The following is a 23,975-nucleotide window of genomic DNA, read 5'->3' as shown; positions in this document are numbered from 1 at the left end:
GAAAGATTTTTATTTTATTTGTAATTGCCCTTGTCAAATATATTAACAAGCAGATCTGGACACCCCGAATATTCATATACTGCATGATGTGATTTCTCTCCTTTTTAAGGTCTAATGGGGCGTTCTTCTAACTTCTGTCAAAGTATTTTTGGTTATTTTGTTTAAACTTAAACCTCATTTAAGACATTTTTTAAATATTTTGGAAAAAAGATGATAAAATGACGTGTTCCCTTCATCGACAAGATTTATTTCACCATTAAAAAAATGTTCATCATGTTTTGTCCTGAAGAATCAGTTTTACTCCAGGACAAACAAACTGGTCTGTTGTGATGACCGTAAAAGAAGAGTAATACTTTTGTTATTTATTAAAAAACAAAATCGTAATTTATTGTGCAACAACATTACAGTTCCAGTGAAGTTCATGTCATCGTAGGAAACCTGCATGGCAAAAAGGAAGCAGTGCAAGACAGTGCATGCACGAGCATCGCTGAAGGAGGAAACAGCCGACTGAGGATGGAGCTGTGTGTGTGTGTGTGTGTGTGTGTGTGTGTGTGTGTGTGTGTGTGTGTGTGCGTGTGTGTGTGTGTGTGTGTGTGTGTGTGTGTGCTGGTTGGTCTTTAAACCGGAGGGTCCAGTACTGAAACTAAATAAAGTCAAAACAAAAAAAAAACCAGGACATTTAATCCAAGTAAACACATGTTTCCTTCAAGTTCAAGGAGTTTGGCCCAAAGCAAAAGGTAAAAAATAAAAATCATAAATTAAATACAAATAAACAAGTACAATTTAAATTTGACACTTAAAAACATTTTTTTTTAAATACACTTCCGGTTATGTCGAATGGAAAAACATTTAAAAAAAAAATCTCCATAAACGTAGAACCAAACATGGCAGTGATATTTTCCCCAAGTGGATGAAGGTCTCTGCTGGAAAGTTGTTTTGATCGTTTAGGGAGCCGATTTTAAAAATCTGCTCCTGAATATGGCGCGGAATTAATCATATTAATACGTCTGTGACTAAAAAAGTAAACGGCTTTACAAATCTGTGCTTTACTAAAAATATACTCCAAAAATGTGCAATATTTTTCCGACATGTAAAAAAATATCCCCGAGTAAGAAGTCGTACGTATAAAAGGATGTCGTGGAGTCGCTGTACAGACGGACGGACGGACAATCAGTGCTGCGTAGAAAAAAACAAAAGACACGCATGTGGAAAACACAGACGTTGCTATACGTTGGCTGAGGAGCGGAGGACGTGGAACCTCTTCAGAGTCATCCGGATGGATCCCAGCTCACGGTTCAGTCTCTCCAGACGATTCTCTAAGGCCACCTGAGGACGGACGAGCAGCAGCGACTTCGATAAACGGCAGATCGTTTGTTTATCAGAAAAAACAACAACAACAACACTTAAAAAAAAACAGATTCCAGCTTCTGAAATGTGACGACGAGCTGTTCGCAGCGCTGTCGCTCCAGACTATCGAAGTTTGGTTCAGATACTCGTGGTGCTCTGAGGGTGAACCCTGATGATTTTAAAGATCCTGTGACTTTTCATTTAGCGCCACCGTCGGGTAAAACGTAAAAACATTCCCCTCAGCTGTACTTTATATTTAGCGCTAGTTAGCGAGCATTAGCATTCTAACAAGCCAAACTAAGATGATAAACATTTGCTGCGTTTAAAAGGAACTCGTGAGCTCGATGTGAAATTTGAATATGAAGATAATCAAAAAGTGATAATCGTGTCTCCGTGGTAACTCACCTCGTCTAACCTGGTCTGAAGACTCACTCTGCCTCCTGCTCCGGGCATCCGGCTCAGAGCTGCCTCAATCTGCACACGCACGCACACACACACACACACGAATTATTAATGAACAAAAATAATCATATTGATGAAACAGCCGGCAGACGATCGACTGAAACACTGAAGTCATTAGATTAGAGTGAGGAAGAGGAGGAGGAGGAGGAGTATGGGGGGGAGGGGGGGGGCACTTTTTCTAAATGGAAGTGATTGAGGAGAGGTATAAAAACTGTGACAGCCCCGTTACGTCAGACATCAGAGGTCAGAGTGGTTTTGTGTCAGACATTAGAGGTCAGAGGTCAGAGTGGTTCTGTGTCAGACATTAGAGGTCAGAGTGGTTCTGTGTTGTTTCCTGCTGAGTCACAGTAACCTGCAGCGTGACGAGTCGATCCTTCAGACTGACCTGCAGCTTCTCCTGCGTCAGCTCGTCCAGCAGCCTCTCGGCCTCGGACAGAGACTGCAGTCGGTCCAGGATCAGAGGGGCCGGGTACTCAACGGAGTCCTGCAGACCAGGACCACCACAGAACACCGGCTCCTCCCAGCCCAGCTGGGAGCTCCCGTCCTGGGAGTTCAGGCTGCCGGAGGCCTCCTGCAGGTCTGAGAGGGACGCAGGGACCAAACTGGACTTATTTATTCTGGCGAGGAACAACTTTCACATAAAAATACAGTGATGGTACCGACTCTATTCTACTGGACTTTTGGTACCAGACATTTTTCTGGATCTGGTTTTCCACTGCATACAGTTTCCCTTCAAACCACATGAAACTGCTGAGACGTCACTTTTAAAAACAACAACAAAATCAGTTTTATATGAAGACAACTGGACTTCTTTAAGTTTCATTTCGAGACATTTCACTTCTCATCTGGAAGAGTTGAACTGAAGAAGCCTTGAATAATAATGATAATAATAATAATAAACTTTATTTGTATAGCATCTTTCATACTAGAAATGCAGCGCAGTGTTTTACAGCAAGAAATTGACACGTTTCGCAGTGTTTCACATAAAACCAGATCTAATTTAAATAATATAGAAAAGAAATAAAATGCTTAAAATGAATACAATAAATAGTTAAAACATTAAAAAAGCAACATGCATTATAAAAGCGGCGGTAGTTCAAAATGCAGGAGATCTTCAGGAGCAGCTGGTTAAAGTCCAAAGTAAAAAATAAAAAAAAAAAGTTTTTAAACGTGTTAACGGAGCAGCAGAAGAAGTGACTGAACGCTACGTTACCGTCTTCTCTGTCTACTGATGAAAACTGGAGTCTCTTCCTGGGACTGCTGCTGTGGAAGGAGTGACGCCTCTTGTCCACGGGTCCGTCCAACCTGCAGAACAGCAAACAACAAGCGTCATTTAACCGCTTCGTTCGGGGGCCGACGTGGATGAGCTGTTCGTGTTTCACGTCCCGCTGTTGTTTCCTGGTTGATCGGATTCACAAGCGGTCATCTAAAATTAAAAGTGTGAACGAGAACGTTACGGCGGCTTTGTTCGTTTCGGATGCCCCCCATTTACTGATTTTTCTCAAAATCTCTGCCTGCTCTAATTGTATTTTTTATTTGCAACCAGAAAAAAAAAAAATCTCCATGTTAAAATATTATGATATCTAAAATCACAATATTGATAAAATGTGTATATTTTGCACCTCTGAATATGAGCCAGTAAAGCGTTACTGCACCTCAGCTGTGTCTTCAGTTTACTGAGTGTTAAATTAAAGGTTCGTGAAGCAGTAGCTGAGACAAGAGGGACGTGTCCCTGTCTTCGCCTCCGGTTTGTTCTATTCTTGATCTCAGTGACACGACGTCCATCACGCTGAGTGACGAAGATGACGAAGATGACTTTCAAAGTGCAACCATCAACTAAATCCTCCCTCGGACCAGAAGAAGAAGACAAACGGCAACCGAGTGAAACGATGAAACATGTCGCAGCAGTCGTTTCCCTCCATGTCGGTCCAAACTCATTTAATAAATGTAGAGACGGATTAATACGTGTTCACATGCTCGGCCAATAAAGATGACTGACAGCAGACAATGTTTCAAATATCAATCAAACGGTGACGTCACCCGTCGGTTTGTGACCGTTATTAAGCTTCCAGTTCAGATTTTGTCAGTCGGCATCTTGCTAGTTTGGAGCAGTTTGTAGCAGGAAGTGACCATATTTGGACGAGCTGGGGGAGGAGCCAGTAGTGAATCTGACTGATCTGATTGGAAACCTGACAATACTACGTCCCGCCCACCAATAGCTGTAACCTGACTGCACCACAGGCCTGTCAATCAAACAGACACGCCCCCCCCCCCCCTCCAAAAACGCATCTTTTTTAAGCTTATTTTCTAATTAATGACAGATTATTTTCAGATGAACCTCCAGAAAACTAATAAGAAGGAGTGACTTTAGCGAACAACACCAAGATAACTGGTGGAGACATTTTTATTGACTTTGTATTTGATGAGAGAAGTTGAATGGGAGTCTATGGAGCCGGAGGCTTTTTGGAGCCGACCTCTAGTGTCACTCGGTGGTATTGCAGCTTAAGACACTTCTGCACACATCATTTTTCAGATGGTTAAAACACCATCCAGCAAAATAAATCTCTACGATGTTCAACCTGTTTGAAGTTGACCTCACTTCCTGTTCCGAGACGAAGCTGTTTGTTGCGATGAGCAGGTTCTCACCTTTTGCGCAGGTGCTCCTCGCGGGGCATCAGGTGACTGAACGCAGTGGAGTAGTTCTCGGAGGGGCAGCGTTTGGGGCTGGACTTGGCAGACCTGGGCGCCAGTAACATCTCTCTCTTCGCTGCACGGAGGAGAAAGAAATAGCAGGATTTCAAACTAAAATATCAGAGTCACAATTATAAGAAAGAGCGGAACAAAAAGGTGTCGCATATAGCAAAATGATGACTCTTGTGTCTGAGTGGATTTAAAGGAGAGGGAGTATTACTGGGAGTCACTGTGGGCATGTTTCTCTGTGCTGGAGGAGGCAGTGAGGACGATCTGTGGCCCTCCGGAGACAGACTCCTCTGAGCTCTCAGCAGAGCTGCAGCTCTCTCCGCTCCACCGCGACCCATCGGACCTCCTCGCTCGGCTCCGGATACGGCCCCTCCTCCTCCTCCTCCTCCACCTCCTCCTCCTTCCTCCTCCTCCTCCAGGTTTCACCACATCCTTCTCCACCTGTCCTCGCTCCTGAATCGTCTCCTTGAGTCTCCGCTCCACAAACCCGACGGTGGTCCTCTGACCGCCGACCCCTGCAGAGACAGAAGTGTGTGTCACATACAGTACGGTGAGAGGAGGTGGATGGTGTGTGTGTGTGTGTGTGTGTGTGTGTGTGTGTGTGTGTGTGTGTGTGTGTGTGTGTGTGTGTGTGTGTGTGTGTGTGTGTGTGTGTGTGTGTGTGTGTGTGTGTGTGTCTGGACTGCAGTGATTCAGGAGTCTGACATTCCCTTAATAACTACAATTACCACCTCGTGTTTGTTTCCCTCCACCAACCAGACAAGTTACAGTTTACATCCAAGTCTGTCCAGACTCATATAATAAATGTTGTGAAGACTTTGAAGAAATTTGCCCGATTTTAGGAGAGAACATAAAGTTGTTGCCATGACAGCAGACGATGCTTCAAATCTGGATGTTTCTGCAGAGAAGCTACAGATTGTAAAAGGTGGATGTTTCATCTTTAACCCGACACACAGAAAATCTCAACAATCAAGATCAGAGTCACCAATTCTTCTGTTCCTCAGTTACGGCGTCACGTTCACAAGAATGGGACGGACACGAAGCTACAGCGACCTCTGGCCACTAAAATGCAATCACTTCATCTTTAAGTCCGGCTGAACGTTTGGGCCAAATTTGAGGAATTTTCCATTTAGATTGGACACGTTCCTCTCATAACGTGGTCTTTGAGAACGATTCGTACAGGTGGAGGTGTTCTTACAGGGGGCCCGGCCCTCCGTCGCTCTGGTCTCCTCCAGCTCTATGAGGGCCCTCATCATGGGCGTCAGGGCGCTGGATCCGTCCCTCCGCCCGGCCTCCCGCTGCTCCGGGTGTCGGCTCGGAGGCGGAGGCTGCTCACACTCCGGAGGAGACGCGCACCTGCAGGAGCAGAACCTCAGTACATCACTCAGAACCGTCTCTTGAGGTAAACGTCCACCAGAGTAAAGACCGACCTCCAGCTCCCGCCGGCGGAGGACGTGTCCACGGAGCTCCCGCCTCCCGACGGAGAATCGCTTAACGGATAAGGCGACCTCTTGTGGAGACTCGGCTGGAACGGCGACTTCCTGCCGCTGGTCGGATGGTCGGACAGCGGACACGGCGACTTCCTGCCGCTGGTCGGATGGTCGGACAGCGGACACGGCGACTTCCTGCGGGTGACGTCCGGCTCCGCCTTATATTTACTGGGAGACATCAGCAGGTCGGGATGGTGGAAAAGACTGTGGAGGATATTCGGTATTGTTGTAATGAGCAGTGATTCTGACACGTTATTTAACTGAACTCCGTGTTTCCGACGCTGAACTCTTTGTGTTTCCCTGAGGACTCACCCGGCTCCTGAAGGTTGTGTGTTGCTGTGGGAGGCGTAGCGAGCTCTGGCCTGGTTCTCGTGCTCCAGCTGCTTCACCTGAGACTCCAGCTTGAAGATCACTCTGAGGGGTTCAGACAAGAGACACGATAAATCAACTGATCCCACGTGGAGAGATGACGTACAGAGGTTTTTGTTCACCCCGATGACCGATGGAGGTTTTCTTTTGTCATTAACCGCCGTACACGTCTATCCCCTGCAGCTCTTTTCACCTCACCGAGCCTGTGTCTGTTTCCTTCCTGCAATATTTAAAGGCCCCATATTTTACACTTTTCTGGTGTTTTATTTTCTTGATCTTCATCAGAAAATATTCTCATTGTTTTAGGTACCAAAAATGATCTAAATGTAGTTTTACATCGCCTCTCTGCAGCTCCACCAACAGCAGGTGGTTTTGTGTCTGTCTTTAAGATGCATTGATATCAATGATCCTCTCTTCTGATTGGCTGATAGTTTGCGTGACATATACCTTGAACCAACCACAGGTTTCTCTGGTCATGTACCTTGTTAGCGCCGTGACTGAATGACCGCTCTGTGATTTCCTTCCAGGTAAGAGGTTCACCAGCGGGTTTACTCGTGTGACATGAGCCTGAGTTTGTGACGTCACAAACTCACAGAAGTCCAAACTTAGTTAACATTGAGCAAGAAAGTGTTGTTGTCTGACTCTGCGGCCGCTCCACTCACCTCTTCAGCTCTGATATCTGATCATTTGCATCGACGAGCTTGTTCTCTGTCGACAGCAGGTTGTTCTGCGGGCACAAAATGAGAACGAAGACGTGACGTTCAGATTTCGCTGATCGCCGTTAACATTATTTAACATGTTTCACTGATAATAAAAATAATAAAATGTGTGGATTGCCGCGAGAGAGTCGCTACCTTCACTCCCTCGTGCTCCTTCATCAGAGAGTCGTATTCTACCAGCAGCTGAGGAGACAAAACGGAGACGTGAATTTAACGTGGGGGAACACTTCAAACCGACGCGGGTGGCTCAGGGACCGACGGTCGAGGGCCGAGAGACTCACTTCCTGCAGCATCTTGTACTCCCTCTCCCTCCTGGCCTCCTTCTCGTCGGCCTCCCTGCCGGCTTTCTGCGCCGCCTCCTCCAGCTGCCGCACGCGGGTCTTCAGACACGCCGCCAGGGCGTCCTTCTCTTTGCCCGCACGTTTGCTCTCTTCCAGTCGCTGCTGCAGAGACTTCACGGTGGCTCCCGCTACGGCGTAGCGCTCCGGCCAGTCGGCCTGAAAATCACACCACAGGGAAGGTTCGCGTTTCATTTATTTACATGAATCGTTGTCCTACTTCTCAGAGTGTGTTTGCAGACACCAGGAAGTTGTTTCGTGAATTAGAAACTCTTGCTGGGGAACAACCTTTTTAAGAAAACAAAACATGCGGCTTCCGCTAGTTGCAGGAATTAACTGCAGGCATTTTTCTTTTGGAGATCACAACATTAAAAAACAAATAGTTGTTCTCGGAGAGTTGGCTGTTTCAGCGACACAAAAACAAAACACTGATGTTCAAATCAGGACCTTATTAATTCAAATCTATCAATTTAATGATATATTAAGACGTCTTCAGGAGCAAAAAAATTATTTCTTTTGTTTGTTCCAAAGACAAACAAACAAACAAACAAAAATGATTGATTAGGACTAAAAACACATTAATGTCAAACTAATTTGGAGGATTACCAGTTTTTTCTCCAGCGAGCTGTTCGTTGCTTCCAGTTCTTGAATACGGCTGGTGGTTTCAGCCAGAGCTGTTTCCAGATGTTTACACCTGCAGATAAACAGTAAACAACAACAAACAAATATATATAACATGACTCAAAAAAACCTGTTTGTTTACAACTCTGGGGTTTAAAAAAATTATCAAATAAACTACATAAAATGTATATAGAGAGTAAATGAGAACCTTTGTGCGAGGGCCCGGTTGCTCTTCTCTAAGTCCTGCGGCAGGTCTCTGAGTTGGAGTTTGTCTCGCAGAGCTTGGATCTCCGACTCATAATAAGCCTTCAGGTCGGCCACATGTCGAGAGTGCTTCTCTCTCAGGTTCTGCCTCAGTCTGGAAGAAACAAATCACAAAAGGAGAAGATTAAAGAAACCTTGCAGAGAAGATGACTTCTGTCTGTCTGAGCAGATGGAGCTGGAAAACGTTGGTGGGGAAGTCTGGACTAAATTACTCAACCTGCTGCATCTGAAGGGATGCAAAGATGGAAGATGGACGGCTGGGTTGGTTGGTTGATTACTTGATGGGTTGGTTGGTTGATTGGTTGACTGCTTGATTGTTTGGCTGATTGATTAGTTGATGGGTTGGTTGGTAGGTTGATTAGTTGATTGATTGATTGGTTGGTTGGTTGATTGACTAGTTGATTAGTTGATGGGTGGGTGGGTTGGTTGGTTGGTTGATTGGTTGGTTTAGTTGATTACTTGATGGGTTGGTTGGTTGGTTGGTTGATTAGTTGATTGATTGGCTGGCTGGTTGGTTGGTTGGTTGGTTGATTACTTGATGGGTTGGTTGGTTGGTTGATTAGTTGTTTGATTGGTTGGTTGGTTGACTGGTTGATTGTTTGGTTGATTTACTGACTGACTGACTGACTGATTATTTGATTGATTGGTATATTGATTGATTGATGTATTGATTGATTGGTACACTCACAGAGAGGACTCCAGGGACAAAGCTCTCTATGTGAGAACTGACTGATGGATGGTTGGATGGATGGATGGATGATGAACTGATTGATCAATTGATGTATTGATTGATTAATTGTTACACTCACAGAGAGAGGACTACAGGATCCTCCAGGGACGAAGCTCTCTCCATATGAGGACTGACTGACGGCCGTAGAGTCCCTCCGGAGGCTGAACCGGGCTTCAGGGTGCTGGTGTGGGTGTGGCTGCCCTCCTCCTCGCTGGCTAAGGGGGCACTGGGTCTGCACTGTTGGCTGGATGTGTGGGGGGGCGGGGCCTTATCCTGGGAGGTAGGCGGGACTGCGTTTCCCCAGGAGCTCTGCACCTTAGAGGGCGAAGGTCCAGCAGCGGAAACACTGGAGGTGTCAGAGATGCAGTCGGTGTCTCCGGGGTTGGGACTGCTCCCCGCCATGCTGTCGGGGGTCACGGGCGTCCCGACTCGCGGGTAGAGGTGGGGCTGAGCGGCGAACGACGGGCTGCTGAAGCGAGAGGGCGAAGTGAAGCCGGAGGTTCGGTCCGACTGACGCGTGTTGGCTGCCGGGTCCAAAGTCAACACCTGAAGCACAAAGAGTCTCAGCTCAGACTAAAGGACTAAAAGTTGATTTAAAACACAGCAGGCACAACATGACAAACAAAAACAAACATCCATCCCATCAGCATTACAGTAAACATCCTTTTAAAATGTACTATGACTTTTACTTTGTACAATGAATTAAATAAAAGTGAGATCAAACGTCATATAAATATTCACGCATTTCTTATTATTAATAAATTGAACAGATAAAAATGTGAACGTATGGATATGACATGTAGCCAGTAAGATTAACAAGTCTGTATTTTCTGGTTCTTGTTTTCATTACATGAGAAAACTTTCTTTGTTTCCAAAACAACCCAATAATCCTGCGTTTTTCTCTAGAATGCTGCTGCATAGTCTATAATCCATCATAAAATATATAATATATTAGTATATTATATATATTTATAATAGATAATTCAAACTGTCGGGACAAAACGTACCAAAATATGAAGAACAACGTGCAAGATGAATGTAATTCTCAACGTGTCGGCAGAACACCTGTCTTCTACCAGACACCATTAGATTAGTTTTATTCTTTATCAGGTAAATGAGTGCAATAAACATTTATATTGTTTTTTAAATCTTGAGAGAGAATCGTGATCTCAATTCAAAGCAAAAACAACAAATCCTGATTCTCATTTCATCCAGAATCGTGATGTGACATAAGAGTCGTGTTTTCCTGGTTTTAAACGTCAGACGTCATTTTCTGAACTAAACCAGAAAAAAATCTCACTGTGTAAATGTTATGTGGACGCACCAATACTTATCAAAACAGGATTAATCAAATATACTGGATTTAGTCATGTGACGTACCTGTGGCGACGAAGGAGAGGAAGTGACCGAGCCCTCCCAGTCGGAGCGTTTACAGTCGGCTCTCTTGTTGTTCTGGTAGATCTCTTTGAGAGACAGCCGAGGCTCCTGAGACGGGAGAGAAGACACGTGATCACGGGTGGACTCAGACCACCATCACTTCACCGTGTACAGGTAGCCGAACACGTCTTCGAGCAGGGACGGGCACACAAAGCAAAAAATGCTATTCGAAAGTCGCTCGGAAATATTCGCTTGTTAATCTACTATTCGCCCCCTTAGACAGGTAGATCTGCTCTTCTTCCAGCGTTCGGCGGCACCTAATCTGCTTTTATTTTGAAGGAGTTGCACTCCTGTTGACTGTAGTCATCTTTTTCTGTTTTCTGCTGTTCACACCGTGACATCTAATCTCAGAGAGAAAGTTTCGCCTGCAAAGCTCCGTGTTCTTCTTCTCCTGATGTTGTTTTATGGTGGTTTGCAAACAGCTTTTAGGTGCACTACCGCCACCTTCTGACAGGAGCAACACATTACAACCAGGCAACGATGCCAAAAAGTGAAAACAAGGATGAACGATAGTCGCAATGTGCTATTTTTTTTTTTTCATTTTAACGACTATTTGAAAATTCTGGATTCATGTCCCATCCCTATGTCAGAGGTCATCTTGTGTATTCAGTTGTATCAATGGTTTAATTTCATGTCAAGTATATTTACCACTGATGAGTCAGACTGTTACTGCGCGGTAATCTTGTTACTTACCAGACTCATGGAGGCCTCCTGCAGGAGGAGGTAGGCACCGCTGTCGAAGCTCTCCGGTAGGGGGCGGTAGAGGTCGTAGTCATTCAGACGCCAGTAAGTGAGGCCTAAAACAGACACAGGACGTTTCTTATCGTCTCCTTAAATCATTTCTATAGTAGTTTGAAATAACATGTTTATTTTTGGTAAGATTATTTGTTCTTCTTACTGTCAACAAATCCAATTAAAAAAAATACCAAAACTAACCATGAACGTAACTGTGAAGAACTGTGTTTGTGTATCTGAAATATCGTATTACTCCACTGTTGACCAAATATGAAAAATATAAAAATAAAAACACATCAATTCCCGATACGTGTATTATTCCACAGCTAAAAATAGTCCCAAACAATTACACAAATGACGATAAATTAAATGACTTATAAAATGTCAAACTATGGGACATAATATCACAATTCCCCCAGACTGAGGCCGACTGCCTTGTGCTGCTTGTACGAAAGGTGTCAGGTGAAGTGACACGCACCAAAACTCACTGAAGACCCCCTTTAATATCTTTTAATGCCCATAAAACTTAAAAATGATGAGCTATATGGCAACATGAATCAGACAAAACAGGAAGTGTGCCAGGTGAGGGCCCAGATTATTGATGAAGAAAAACTAACAAACACAAACATGAAATTTGAGGAAATAAGTCACGTATTTGTGTTTTATTCATTTCCCCCTTGTTTGAGCCGTGCTGCTGGGTGTTTTGTCTGAGTCAGTGATTTGTTACCTGATGCCTCGGACATCAGGCTGTCGCTCCTCCTCAGGGGAAAAGAGCTGGACGACGTCCCGGCCACTCGCTGCTGAAACCCGACAGAGACGAGGAACGTAATCAGGACAACAGGCACCGAAGACAAACCGGCTCCAGATGCAGGACAGCGATAAACACCAGGTCCTCTTATCTGTATATTATAATCCCCTCTGAGCTGAAGGAGCAGCTGTCGGCGCTCTGGGACTCATACCTGCTCCCGGTGGTCGCCGCTCTCCGTCGCGGTTTGTCTGTGGGACTCTCCCGGGCTGCGAGGCCGCTCCCGCTGCTCAGGGATTTGGGGTGAAACTTGTCCTGCTTTGCTCTTCTTGGGCCTGAGTTTCTGCCTCTGGGCCCAGGAGGTCAACTGCTGGCTGCTGTCATGGTGAGGAGAAACATTATAACTCAAGACAGATGCGGTAGAAATCTTTACAGGGTTTCAGCCAACTAAAATTAAGACTGTGAGACGTTTTAATACCAGATTAAATTCAATTTAATACCTGTTTCAACCTCATATGGTCCAAAATGTGAACGATATCAGTGAAATTGATCTGAACGGTGACGTGCGATCAAAACAGTTTGAGACGGGTTGCCATTGAACGCAGCACTGTGATGTTTCTCTGCTCCAGTTTCAGGTCCATAATGAAATCGCAAATGTACCGGTGGTCACGTTAACGTGTGGAACTCAGGTGCTGGATGTCGATCAAGAGAGGACACTCGGAATGCTTCCTCATGAAGGTCGTTGCTTCCTGCTGCTCCGTGTGCATCACTGCGCTGCGTTCAACAGGAACAGACTCTGAACTTTTTGAACGCACCTCGTACCATAATAATTCCTGATAATATCATTAAAACAGCTACAATCAATGTTTGAGGTTTAAGAGATGCTTTTATTCGTTTCTAAAAAACCTCCAGGACCTCTTTAAAGAACAGAGATTCGTGTCCTAGAAAGATCCCAGACGTACCCGGAGGTTTTCTGCTGGTGCACCGACGGGTTCGTCTCGGTCACGCCGAGTCTCCTCTCGGTGGAAAAACCCTGCTGGCACCCGATCAGAGGGGTCTCCGTGTCCTCCTGGAAGTCCGAGGACCAGTGATGCTTCTCCCCTCCCTGACCGACATCCTCATCCTCCCCCGGAGACCCGGCCGGTTCCAAACCGGACTCCCAGGCAGACAGAGTCCCGTACCCGCTGCTGAGCACCGTGGTGGCCCGCTCCTCGCCCTGGTTGGCGTTCTCTGATCTGGGGAGCGGCGGCGAGGGGGATCTGAAGGGAGCGTGGACGGGCAGTGCCAGGTTGTCATTGTCACTGGGCACACGTTTGGGGGCGGCGCAGTCGCCGGAGATGAGGGGGAAAATATAGTCCTTTGTGTTGGGGGAGGTTTTGGTCAGCGCAGTCGGAGAGAAGTCGCCGTGCGGGTGGATGCTGCCCTGCCGGTTCTGGAGCTGAACCAGGGCCTTAATTTCATCCTGAATCAGCTGGAGAACAAAAAGCACATCGTTAATTTCGCTGGAAAAAGAAACGTCGGAACGCAGCACGCGCGAGGGAGAACGCAGCCTCACCTGTATTTGGCACTGGTACTGTTCCTGCTGAGCCAGTATCTGCTCTTGGTATTGCTTCTCCACCAGCTGAAACAGATGCAGCCACCGACCCTGATGGAGGCAAAACAGACGGCGTCACGTGCTGTCGTTACTCACAGCGAGACGCGAACCCGCCGTGGGTCGGCCAAGGTCATGTTCATCACTGTCGATACGCGCCGGCCGACGGGCGGTTCGTCTTCAGACTGCAGCGACTAACACGACTTATGACGGTCCTGAACTGTCTGAACCGCGAGAGCAACTCTCAGAGTGTGTCAGAGAATTTACACGCACAACGAGACGAGTAGTTACACACCGATACAGATGATCGGACGTGTTTACGTTAGACAAAAGGAACACGTGCACTTCATATATTTGCCTCAAAGTAGGAGATGAACCTGAATTGCTTATTCATAGATTCTTGATTTTTCAGTGAGGGAAAAATAAATGAGGTAAATGTTTAAAGAATGTGAATGAACTATATAGGAAAAAAAAAAAGAAAGAAGCTAATCAACACAAATTATTCTTCCAAGTAGAGAATGTTTGCGTCTTAAAACACGTCCGGAGGAGATCTTTACCTTTTTGAGGTAATAAAATATGAATGTGCCTGAATTTTACCAATTTATCTGAACTCCTGGAGGCTGCTTAAGAGGAGAATAGCTGTACACAGAGTTCATGGGTCGATATGTTCCTCCGTGCTGGAGGGATGATTAAAACCTGTGAGCTAACACCTCGTACAAAATCAATCCAAGAATTTAAAAAAAAAAAATCGCACATCGGGTGTAGCTTCAAAGGCTAACCCTCCTAGCATGCTACATCTGGGAAACAACAACTGAAGCAGGATGAACTCGCAGTATGTCGACCCAACAGGCCGCCTGAGGGCAGGCGCGAACACGCCCGCGTTTGCACACACGCAACAGGTTGCACGCCTCCTCCTGACTGCGCCGCGCGGCCGAGGGATCGCGTCTCCCGGGAGACGTGGCTGAGAATCACTCAGTTAATTAAGTGCATGTGAACACATTAATAGAAAACTGTCTGCACGCTGCAGGAGTACACGTGTGTGTGTGTGTGTGTGTGTGTGTGTGTGTGTGTGTGTGTGTGTGTGTGTGTGTGTGTGTGTGTGTGTGTGTGTGTGTGTGTGTGTGTGCGTGTGTGTGCGTGCGTGCATGCATGTGCGTGCGTTTGTGAAGGAAGCAGCTTTGCGATTCCAATACAAAACTCCCATCAGAAAGAAAATATCAAGAGGAGCGATCAATCTCTGGCGATTTGGTCGTGGAGTGATTTAATAATCAGATATGAGTGTGTTTTCATCAGGTATTCACACTGAAACAGCCGTCGGCCTGATGAACTGTGCAGCTCACTGCCTCTGTGTTGTCGAGCATCAAAGATGTCAGCTCGTGTGTCTGAAAAGATCAGCTGCAGTGTGCTGCTGTGTCGGGGGGTGTGTGTTTGTGTGTGTGTGTGTGTGTGTGCGTGTCGTACTGTCTGTGAATGTGTGTGTGTGTCGTACTGTCAGGTGTGATCCGGACAGAAAAGAGAAGTGACAGCTCGGAAACGAGGCTGCCAGCTGCAAAACGCTCGGCAACAACTGCCGCGGCAGCAAAGCTCCAACTTTCACTTTGTTACGTCATCGGCGTTTCGCCCGCGACTTCCTACAACAGCTGCTCTCTTCCAGGCTCGCCGAACGTTTCCCACCTCGCAATCCTTCCAGATCTCGGGGTCCGTCTCGCCGCTGCTCTGGATCTCCTGCACCAGGGCCCTCAGGGTCTCCAGGGAGCTCGGGTTGATGAACGGGAGGCTCTTCCCCTGTTCGAAGGCTTCATCAGTGCTCAGACACAGACTCCTGCAGCAGGGGAGAAGATACATGTTCAGGATACACGTTTCGCCGGCTGTGTAGAAATCTGTGACGTCACAAAACAATAACCAGATCAATCATAAAAGACTAAATTAAGACACGTTAGTTGGACGGAAAAGACGACTCCTACATGAATCTCAAACAGCAAACAAAACTTGGACGAAAATCTTTTGCCACGTGAATATTCAACTTGACTCTATTTCCTTTTTGAGAAAAGTGCAACAATTATGCAAAACAGGGAATAAATTCAAATATTCAAGTATAATATGGACACGTTTGTATATTAAATGTCCTTCCTGGATCTTCTGCTTGACTATGATTTTAATCTTACACACACACACACACACACACACACACACACACACACACACACACACACACACAGAAGCGTGTTGACAGTTACTGCACCTGATCTTGTTGCATGCTGGTGTGATGTCCATGGGCCGGCTCTCCACAGTGCCCCCTGTTGTCTGGGAGGTGGTGTGTCTGTCCTCCGAGACGGCCAGCCCTGAGGCCGACGTCCCCTCGGAGGACACCAAGGAGGTCTCGCTCTCCTTGCCCCCATCCCCGTCAGCACTGGCATGGCAGTGGCTCAAGGCCCCCGAGCTGGACACGTCCTCAGAGATACTGTCATCTGTGGACATGTTTATGGGCCCAGGCAGCGGGGGTCAGTCTGACAGCTGGAAACCAAGAGAGGGGCAAATTATTAAGACACATATTCAAGCTGAATGACATCATTTTCCATCGTTTCATTTTGATTATTGGCAACTGTTATTGTCAGTAAATTCGTTTTATACAAGGAGCGATCAAAAAGTTCAGAGTCTGTTCCTGTTGAACGCAGCGCAGCGATGCACACGGAGCAGCAGGAAGCAACGACCTTCATGAAGAAGTATTCTGAGTTCCACACGTTAACGTGACCGCCAGTACGTGAACGTTTTGTGATTTCACCGCGAGACCCTTGAAATGCTTCGGAAAAGTCTACGGCGATGGAGCGACGTGCCGAGCGAGGTGTTCTCAGAGACGTTCACCGTTTCGAGAGGAGGCGGAGCTTCACCGTCCAAGACCGAAGAAGGCGCGTCAGGTCAGGAGACACCAGGTGGGTTCTCTTTGACGTCGGCGGTGGTTGTGTCACCGTGAATTCGTCCCCCACGGTCAGACCGTCAACACCGAGTTCTACCGGGACCTTCTGAGGCGTCCGAGGGGAAAACATTCGCTGTGAACCACCTGAACTTGTGGCGCCATGGCAACAAGCCTCTCCAGCATGACAACACACCCGCGTCGAAATCTGATCCAAAATCTTGATGTTTCTCTGCTCCAGTTTCAGGTCCGTGGTGAAATCACAAACGTTCGCGTACCGGCGGTCACGTTAACGTGCTGAACTCTTGATGTTGATCAAGAGACGACGCTTGAAATGCTTCCTCATGAAGGTTTTTTTTTTTTTTCCTGCGTTGCATTTGTGTGCAACAGAGACCGTCTCAAAACCTTCTGATCGTATTTCAGCCTATTTTGTTTACAATTCCTACGTGGGGCTGATTTACGTTGCAATGTTCAATACCAGTAATTAGCTCTTCTCGTTCTTCTTCACGTGGTGCATGTGTATTATTAAACTATGATCAGGCTCATACTATAACAAGTACTCCTGCGATAATTAAATTCATCAGTTAAAATTTCATGACCGTGACATCCCCGAGGAAAACGAATGGCAGCCAGACAGAGAGCTGCTCAGCCTCTGAATCAACACTTCTTGTTTTCCTAACTTCAAGTAAACAGCTGGAGGTGTTGCTCAACTGTCACAACAATAGAGGGAGGGGAAGGGGAGCATTCATAAGGTCAGCTGATATGAGACACTGCTGCGTTTAACATAATATAACCAAGAGCTGACTCAGTCCTGGTCTTATTTCTAATCTAATATATTAAAAAAAAAATAATAATAATAATAAATAAATAACTAACATTAACAAATATTCACGCTAACGTGACAGTGTTACGCATTAACATCCGCCGCTGTGTTTCCTGTCTGTTTCCTCTGAGAGAGAGAGAGAGAGAGAGAGAGCTCGTCTCAACTGGTTTTAATAAATAACTAGTTAACTTGGCCCCCCAAAAAAACAAACCAACACAGACAGACAGACAGGCAGACAGACAGGCAGAATTTGACACGCAGTCGTTTTGGGTCGTTTAACAACAACAAAAAACGAGCTACGTGAGCCGCTTTAGCTGCAGTCAGCACAGCTGATGCTGCAGACGGTTGAAGTTGGTCTCGTTAGCGTGACAGCCGCTGACGGACAGTTTAAATGGTGAAGCTAGCTAGCCGAGTTTGGCTAAGTTGGTTTTTGCGAGCACAGCTCGGACAGCGCGAGGTGGAGGGGTGAGGGGGGGGACATTTAGCCGCCTAAGAACCGCTGTTTGACGGACGCGCGAGGGGACTAGTGAGAAGTCGTTCACCTACCCGTTGACTTGGTTCATTAGTTCATCCATATCTGAGTAGTCCCGTTGGCTAGCTGGTTGCTGGTTGGCTACTGCACTGCAGTGATCGCCGCTGCTGTTAACGTCCACAGCCCGCCTTCCCCATTGGTCCGGAGGCGATCTGAAATGCAGGGCTGTGATTGGTCGTCACTTTTCACTCGACGTTCCTATTGGCTGTTTGGCGTGCGGAAGCGTACACATCTGTCGGGACAAAAAGCCAGGACCCGTGCAGATGTTTGAGGCTCTAAAACTCAACTGGAAACTTAAAATACGATACGACGCTGAAGTTAGCCTCCATCGAGGAGCTGATTTTTTTATGTTTTCAGAACCTCTTCGTGCTGTGAAAGCGCGTTAGACGTTAAATAACTCTGTCTGGAACCCGCTTTTAAATCTGTAAAAATGCAGCAAAGTGACATATCTCCTAATTTGTTTTTACATCTGAACCACTTTGGACCTGGTCCGGATCTAAAACCTATGCATTTAGTCTGGTTAAACCTGGGCTACGTTGTCACAGAGAGGTTACACATTTTGTAAAACAATTTCTGATTTGTGAAACCTGTATTCTTTTTGTCAAATTGCACAAGAGACATTTCACTGCTCCCCCCCCCCCCCCCCACACACACACACACACACACACACACATTGGACCTACTTCAGATTTAAAGCTACTATACTTAGTCAGGTCAAACCTGGATTAGATTATCTTTTTGTTTTTTTTCCTACATCTACATTGGATTTAGATCAGATACAAAACCACTGAACTGAGACAGGTGGTTATACTTGAACTGGATTATCTAAGAGGAGCTAAATGTTCTTTAAAATACAGTTTCTGATTTGTAAAACCTTTATTGTATTTATGAAAATGTAGTAAAGGCACATTTCTGGGACCCGGTGATGTAGATCACAGGTTCCTAAACCTTTTCCGATCATGTACCACGACATACCAAACTTAATTTCCCAAACTACCAACAGTTTCCGACCGTGTCATGCTGACATTTATCATTGATTAAATTCCTTTAAAAGGCCAAATGTAAAAAAAAGATTCTCTCACTGACATGTTTTCATGTATGAAACATGTCCACAAGGCTGAAAGTCACTAAACCCCAGTGAATCACAATGACAACCGTATTGAAAATACAATTTATTACACTGAGTAATAAATACATACAAAGATGCAGGTAACAGCATTTTCCTTTTTTTTTTTTTTTTTTTAATACCAAAACCCACCTCAACACAAATGAACCGATGCATTTGGCACATCTCTGTCCCTCATTCACTCAGTCACGTGTTCTAGGGGTCTGAAAAACAGACCAGAATACTATCAAAAAGAAGACCTCCATCTACCCCCGCACAAGCCATGCAGTGTCTACAGTTAACCCACGGGCCCGTTCGCATGCACAAACCAATGTTTTAAATATGAATCAAAACTAAGATCCCGAAAGTGGGGCGTTAAAAACGACACGATTATCCTCTCATCTGATTTCCAATAACCCGAACATGATTTTGAATGATACCGCCGAACCCTCAGGAGTCGTGACTTCTGTTTCTGTTTCGTTTTTTTGTTTTGTTTTGTTTTCTCTAGGAGCTTGCTTCTCTTCTCCGTCCTTCGTTCCTTTACTTCCCTCCTCACAAAGGAAATGCCATGCAGGTGATTGATGTTGTTTTCTCTCCATGAATCGCAGTTCGTCTTGCAGGGAGGAATGTGTGCTGGTCAGCTAGGACCTGGCGTTTCTCTCCGTCTCAGCCAGGCACTCCCGCACCAACCCCCTGGCGTGGATGATCCCTGGGAACAAAGACAAATACGCGTTTCGATGAACAAACTCTGAATTATTTAATGCCTGTATTTCGCTCTTGAATCGTTCTGCATATTAAAAGATTTCAGCCACCTCTTTTCAGTCTCTCCATTGCGCTCTTGCTCCCAGCGTATGTCGGCCTGATCTCCTTTCCAAGCTCCTCGATGATGGCCAGCAGCTCTGCATATTTGTTCTGAGGCACTTGGCTGCCGGTCGAGCCCTGCAGAACCGGAGCAGAACCGGAGCAGAACCCGAGTCAGGTGCAACACATTTTATGTTGTTGTCGGGACAGCAGAGTAACCTTGATCTATAGAACAGTTAGAACCAGAATCACCGCCTCCTGGTTGTAAACCTTCATCCAACAGTCAGGTTGTAGTTTACCTCCATGTCTGTCCAGACTCATAAAATATGAAGTGAGGACTTGGAAGTTTAATTATGAATGTTGCTGCAAAGAAGCTACAGATTCTAAAACGTTGACGCTTCACACACATCTTCAACTGGACAGCACGGAAGATTTAAACATTCAGGACAGATTCAAGGTAAACGCAGAAGATTTGTGTCTCCAATTCAGGATCTGCCCAAATGTGAAATATGGTTACAGTCTCCCCTTCTGTTTCTGAGCTAAAAGCGACCTTTGATTCGCCCCCCCCCCCACCTCCCCACCCTCACCCCCACCCAACATCTAATCAGTTAATCCGTGAGTCCACTTGACCGTCTGTGCCAAATTTGAAGGAATTCCCTCGAGGCGTTCTTAAGACAACGAGTTCACAAGAATGGGACGGAAGGACGGGACGGGTGAGAGGATACAGTGACCTTTGACCTTTGACAACAACAACCTCAGTTCATCGTTGGGACCGAGTGAACCTTTGTGCCAAATTTAAAAGAATCCCATTGAGGAGTTGTTGAGCTATTGTGTTTACGAGAAAAGGACAGACGGACAGACGGACGACCAGAAAACACGATGCCTCTGATTACGGCCAAAAAAAGATATACGCTTTAAAAGTTCAGTTTGTTGGGTTTCGCTTGATCTATTGGCAAAAAAAATGAACATAATATTCGTAATTATGTTTGCATTATGGCTATAAGTCTTCACTAAAATTGGTAGAATCCAGATGAAAGTACCTGTGAGAATCCCAGAGATGGAGGTCCATAGTCGCTCAGAAGAGGCCGGTAGGACTGCAACGTGGCCAGGTTAGCTGCCGAGGGAGACTGAAGGCTTCCAACTGGTGACACAAACATCAACAAACATGTGGGTCAGCCCTGGTTTGGTGTCAACAAACACAGGAATGGCATGAAATCAAATAATCATACAGCTCCTCCAGAGGTTTAAATGTTTTTGGATCAAATTCTGATAACAAAAATAGTTATTTCGCAGATCTGTAACGCTCATACATTATTATTAAAAGTAAAGTATTTTGTATCTTTAAGTCTGTGATAGACGGGCGACCAGTCCAGGGTGGACCCTGCCTTCGCCCAAAGTGAGCTGGGATAGGCTCCAGCTCCCCCTGTGACCCTGTTCAGGATAAAGCGGGTATAGATGATGGATGGATGGATATCTTTACGTTTGTGTAGCTGTTGATATTTTTAAGGTTCTAGTAGCTGTTAATATTTTTAAAGTTCCTGTAGCTGTTAATGTTTTTAAAGTTCCTCTAGCTGTTGATGTTTTTAAAGTTCCCTGTAGCTGTTGATGTTTTTAAAGTTCGTGTGGCTGTTGATGTTTTTAAAGTTCCTCTCGCTATTGATGTTTTTAAAGTTCCTCTAGCTGTTGATGTTTTTAAAGTTCCTGTGGCTGTTCATGTTTTTAAAGTTGATGTGGCTGTTGATATTTTTAAGGTTCTAGTAGCTAATCATGTTTTTAAGGCTTCTGTAGCTGTTCGTGTTTTTAAAGTTCCTGTCGCTCTTCATGTTTTTAAAGTTCTTGTAGCTGTTGATGTTTTTAAAGTTCCTGTCACTGTTAATGTTTTTAAAGTTCCGGTAACTGTTAATGTTTTTAAAGTTCCTGTAGCTGTTAATGTTTTTAAAGTTCTATAGCTGTTGATGTTTTTAAAGTTCCTGTCGCTGTTGATGTTTTTAAAGTTCCCGTAGCTGTTCATTTTTTAAAGTTCTATAGCTGTTGATGTATTTAACGTTCCCTGTAGCGGTTAATGTTTTTAAAGTTCCCGTAGCTGTTAATGTTTTTAAAGTTCCTGTAGCTGTTAAGTGTTTTTAAAGTTCTATAGCTGTTGATGTTTTTAAAGTTCCCTGTAGCTGTTGATGTTTTTAAAGTTCCGGTAGCTGTTGATGTTTTTAAAGTTCCTGTAGCGGTTAATGTTTTTAAAGTTCCCTGTAGCTGTTGATGTTTTTAAAGTTCCCTGTAGCTGTTGATGTTTTTAAAGTTCCTGTAGCTGTTGATGTTTTTAAAGTTCCCTGTAGCTGTTGATATTTTTAAAGTTCCTGTAGCGGTTAATGTTTTTAAAGTTCCTGTAGCTGTTAAGTGTTTTTAAAGTTCCTGTAGCTGTTGATATTTTTAAAGTTCCTGTAGCGGTTCATGTTTTTAAAGTTCCAGTAACTGTTCATGTTTTTAAAGTTCCTGTAGCTATAGATATTTAAGGTTTTAGTAGCTGTAATCATTTCTGTTTTGGATCTTTTGGCTGTTTTGGTCTGATCACTTCCTCCTCCTCGCCGCTCTCCTGCCGCTTTGTTCGGTTGTAATTTTCAGCCTCCAACGCGAGATGTCCTCGAAGAGACATAAAACCAGTCAGAGGCAGATCAATCGGCAGCTCCGACCGAGGAGCATCATGGAGGAAACGGAACAAGGCTGGCTCAAGAACACACAAGTGATACATTTTTGTCACCGTGTAACGGCACCCACCCAGCGGGACCGCGACCCCCGGACGACGGATAAACCCGTTTCTAGGAGCCGCCGCCGCCTTCGCTCCGCATCCCGGTCGTGTTTCTGTGCCGCCTCGTAACGCGGATGGCGCTCTTTTACATTAGTAATAATGGCGGATATGAATTAGCCTAGCTCCCAGGATCTGACCCTATATATATAACTGGACAAAAACTACAGACACGGTCTTTCTCCAGGTATTCTCCGAGACCCCGAATTTAACAGACGATTTAACGGACGGATACTCCGCTTTTCTCCGCCGTTTTCTCCTTACCCTGGTTCCCAGAAGTTCCCGGAATGTGCTGATGGACATTGGGTTTGTAAGACATTCCCAAAGACATTGTAAATTAAAGAAATAAAAATGACCCGAAATTCAGTGAAGCGTCTGTCTCTCACTTTTTGTTTACAACAGCGGCACCGGCAAATATGGCCGTCACTTTATATTGACACCCACCGAGCTTTCTGCTACTATCCACTGCGGCTTATCAAGAAAAGGGCTCACAATAAACACCATTTTACACCGAATTCACGCACGGTTTTACACGCATTTACTGACATTTAACCACATTTAACACCGAGTTCCGCTCCAAACTGCACTTTTAAAACACTTTTAATTTAAATATGTATAGTTTTTGAACAACTTATGTATTTTTTTTAAAGTAGAAAAATCAGCTTAGTGTAATTAGAGGTTTCTGTATTTTTTTACCCGGAGGACTTAAGACAATAAAAAAAAAGCTTTTGTTTTAGGAAAGTGTGAAAGAAAAGGAGCAGCTGGAAGCAGTTTGCAGATACCTGTCTTTGTCTGTGGGGGCGCATCCATTTCTTCTTTTTCTCCTTATTTATATATATATAAAAAAATATCAGCTTTAAACAAAAAAAAAGTAAAGTTAAACTCTTGTTTTGGAGACATGTGGTGGTCTTCCATTTAAAAGGGGCTCTTCAGGAGGACATTATTTCCCATCAGTCCCTCTTGGCCGCATGGTTGGACTGCAAAAGGCTTTTTTTTTTTGTGTGACCCAGTCCGGCTCCCAGTGTCGTGACCCCGGACTCCTGCAGAGCTGTCCCCCCTGTGCCCCCCCCCCCCCCAAACAAAGGAGCTCATCAGCTGGAAACTAGACTGTCCCCCTTCAGGCAGTTTGATTCAGTGAAAATAAGTCTGTTTAATTATAATATCAAAATTGAAGGTGATTATCAATACAAAAACAATATACAAAAAAAAATAAAAGAAAGATAACTTACTTTATTCACATGACATTAGTATAAAAGGAGTTGGAGGTTGTATTTTAATATATTTACAAGCTATAACTCCCTTTAAGCCAACAAAATGTCTAATGAATAAAAAAAGAAATTCAAGGGGAATCATTTATATGGCATTATACACTTAGGTGCCACTTTATTAGGAACACCTAAATGAGACTGAATGCAAATCCTCCAGTCATGTCAATTTCATTTTATTTGTTGGATGAGC

General features: G+C 45.0%; 2 protein-coding genes across 3 annotated transcripts; both read right to left on the bottom strand.

The window, feature by feature from the left end:
* Positions 1–341: 341 nt before the first annotated feature.
* On the bottom strand, positions 342–17,951 carry LOC138622578 (M-phase phosphoprotein 9). Its single transcript, XM_069701463.1, is given in 25 exon segments — positions 342–1,326; positions 1,753–1,821; positions 2,195–2,388; positions 3,023–3,114; positions 4,456–4,576; positions 4,721–4,910; positions 4,912–5,024; positions 5,690–5,865; positions 5,940–6,203; positions 6,312–6,413; positions 7,031–7,095; positions 7,223–7,270; positions 7,369–7,584; positions 8,032–8,119; positions 8,255–8,404; positions 9,120–9,586; positions 10,421–10,525; positions 11,171–11,274; positions 11,940–12,012; positions 12,172–12,334; positions 12,920–13,428; positions 13,513–13,602; positions 15,223–15,370; positions 15,791–16,062; positions 17,829–17,951. Coding segments are annotated over 24 exon segments (3,885 nt in total). The 5' UTR covers positions 16,027–16,062; positions 17,829–17,951; the 3' UTR covers positions 342–1,224.
* A 1,022-nt stretch (positions 17,952–18,973) lies between these two features.
* Positions 18,974–23,364, bottom strand: LOC138622326 (cyclin-dependent kinase 2-associated protein 1). 2 transcript variants are annotated; one of them, XM_069701057.1, is made up of 4 exons: positions 23,300–23,364; positions 20,761–20,861; positions 19,732–19,858; positions 18,974–19,628 (listed from the first exon to the last, which is right to left on the bottom strand). In XM_069701057.1, the coding sequence occupies exons 1-4, from the start codon at positions 23,325–23,327 to the stop codon at positions 19,561–19,563; spliced, it is 324 nt and encodes a 107-aa protein (XP_069557158.1). In that variant the 5' UTR covers positions 23,328–23,364; the 3' UTR covers positions 18,974–19,560. The 2 variants fall into 2 exon arrangements, with proteins under 2 accessions (XP_069557158.1, XP_069557148.1); XM_069701047.1 differs by lacking the exon at positions 23,300–23,364 and adding an exon at positions 22,782–22,934.
* Positions 23,365–23,975: the final 611 nt, after the last annotated feature.

The sequence above is a fragment of the Brachyistius frenatus genome, unplaced genomic scaffold, assembly GCF_029030835.1.
Source record: "Brachyistius frenatus isolate BFR_SWC_R1_liver_20210118 unplaced genomic scaffold, ASM2903083v1 Contig_3, whole genome shotgun sequence".
Taxonomy (NCBI): Eukaryota; Metazoa; Chordata; class Actinopteri; family Embiotocidae; genus Brachyistius; species Brachyistius frenatus.
Note: the sequence above shows the minus strand (reverse complement) of the source record. Positions and strands in the feature narration are given on the sequence as shown.

What these genes read in the sequence shown, in the direction of transcription:
- LOC138622326 (XM_069701047.1), bottom strand. Translation starts at nt 22,848, where the DNA reads ATGTCTTTGGGAATGTCTTACAAACCCAATGTCCATCAGCACATTCCG. An exon ending in CATCTCTGGGATTCTCACAG is followed by an intron (nt 19,859 to 20,760) that starts GTACTTTCATCT and finishes CCGGTTCTGCAG; the next exon opens with GGCTCGACCGGCAGCCAAGT. An exon ending in AATGGAGAGACTGAAAAGAG is followed by an intron (nt 19,629 to 19,731) that starts GTGGCTGAAATC and finishes CTTTGTTCCCAG; the next exon opens with GGATCATCCACGCCAGGGGG.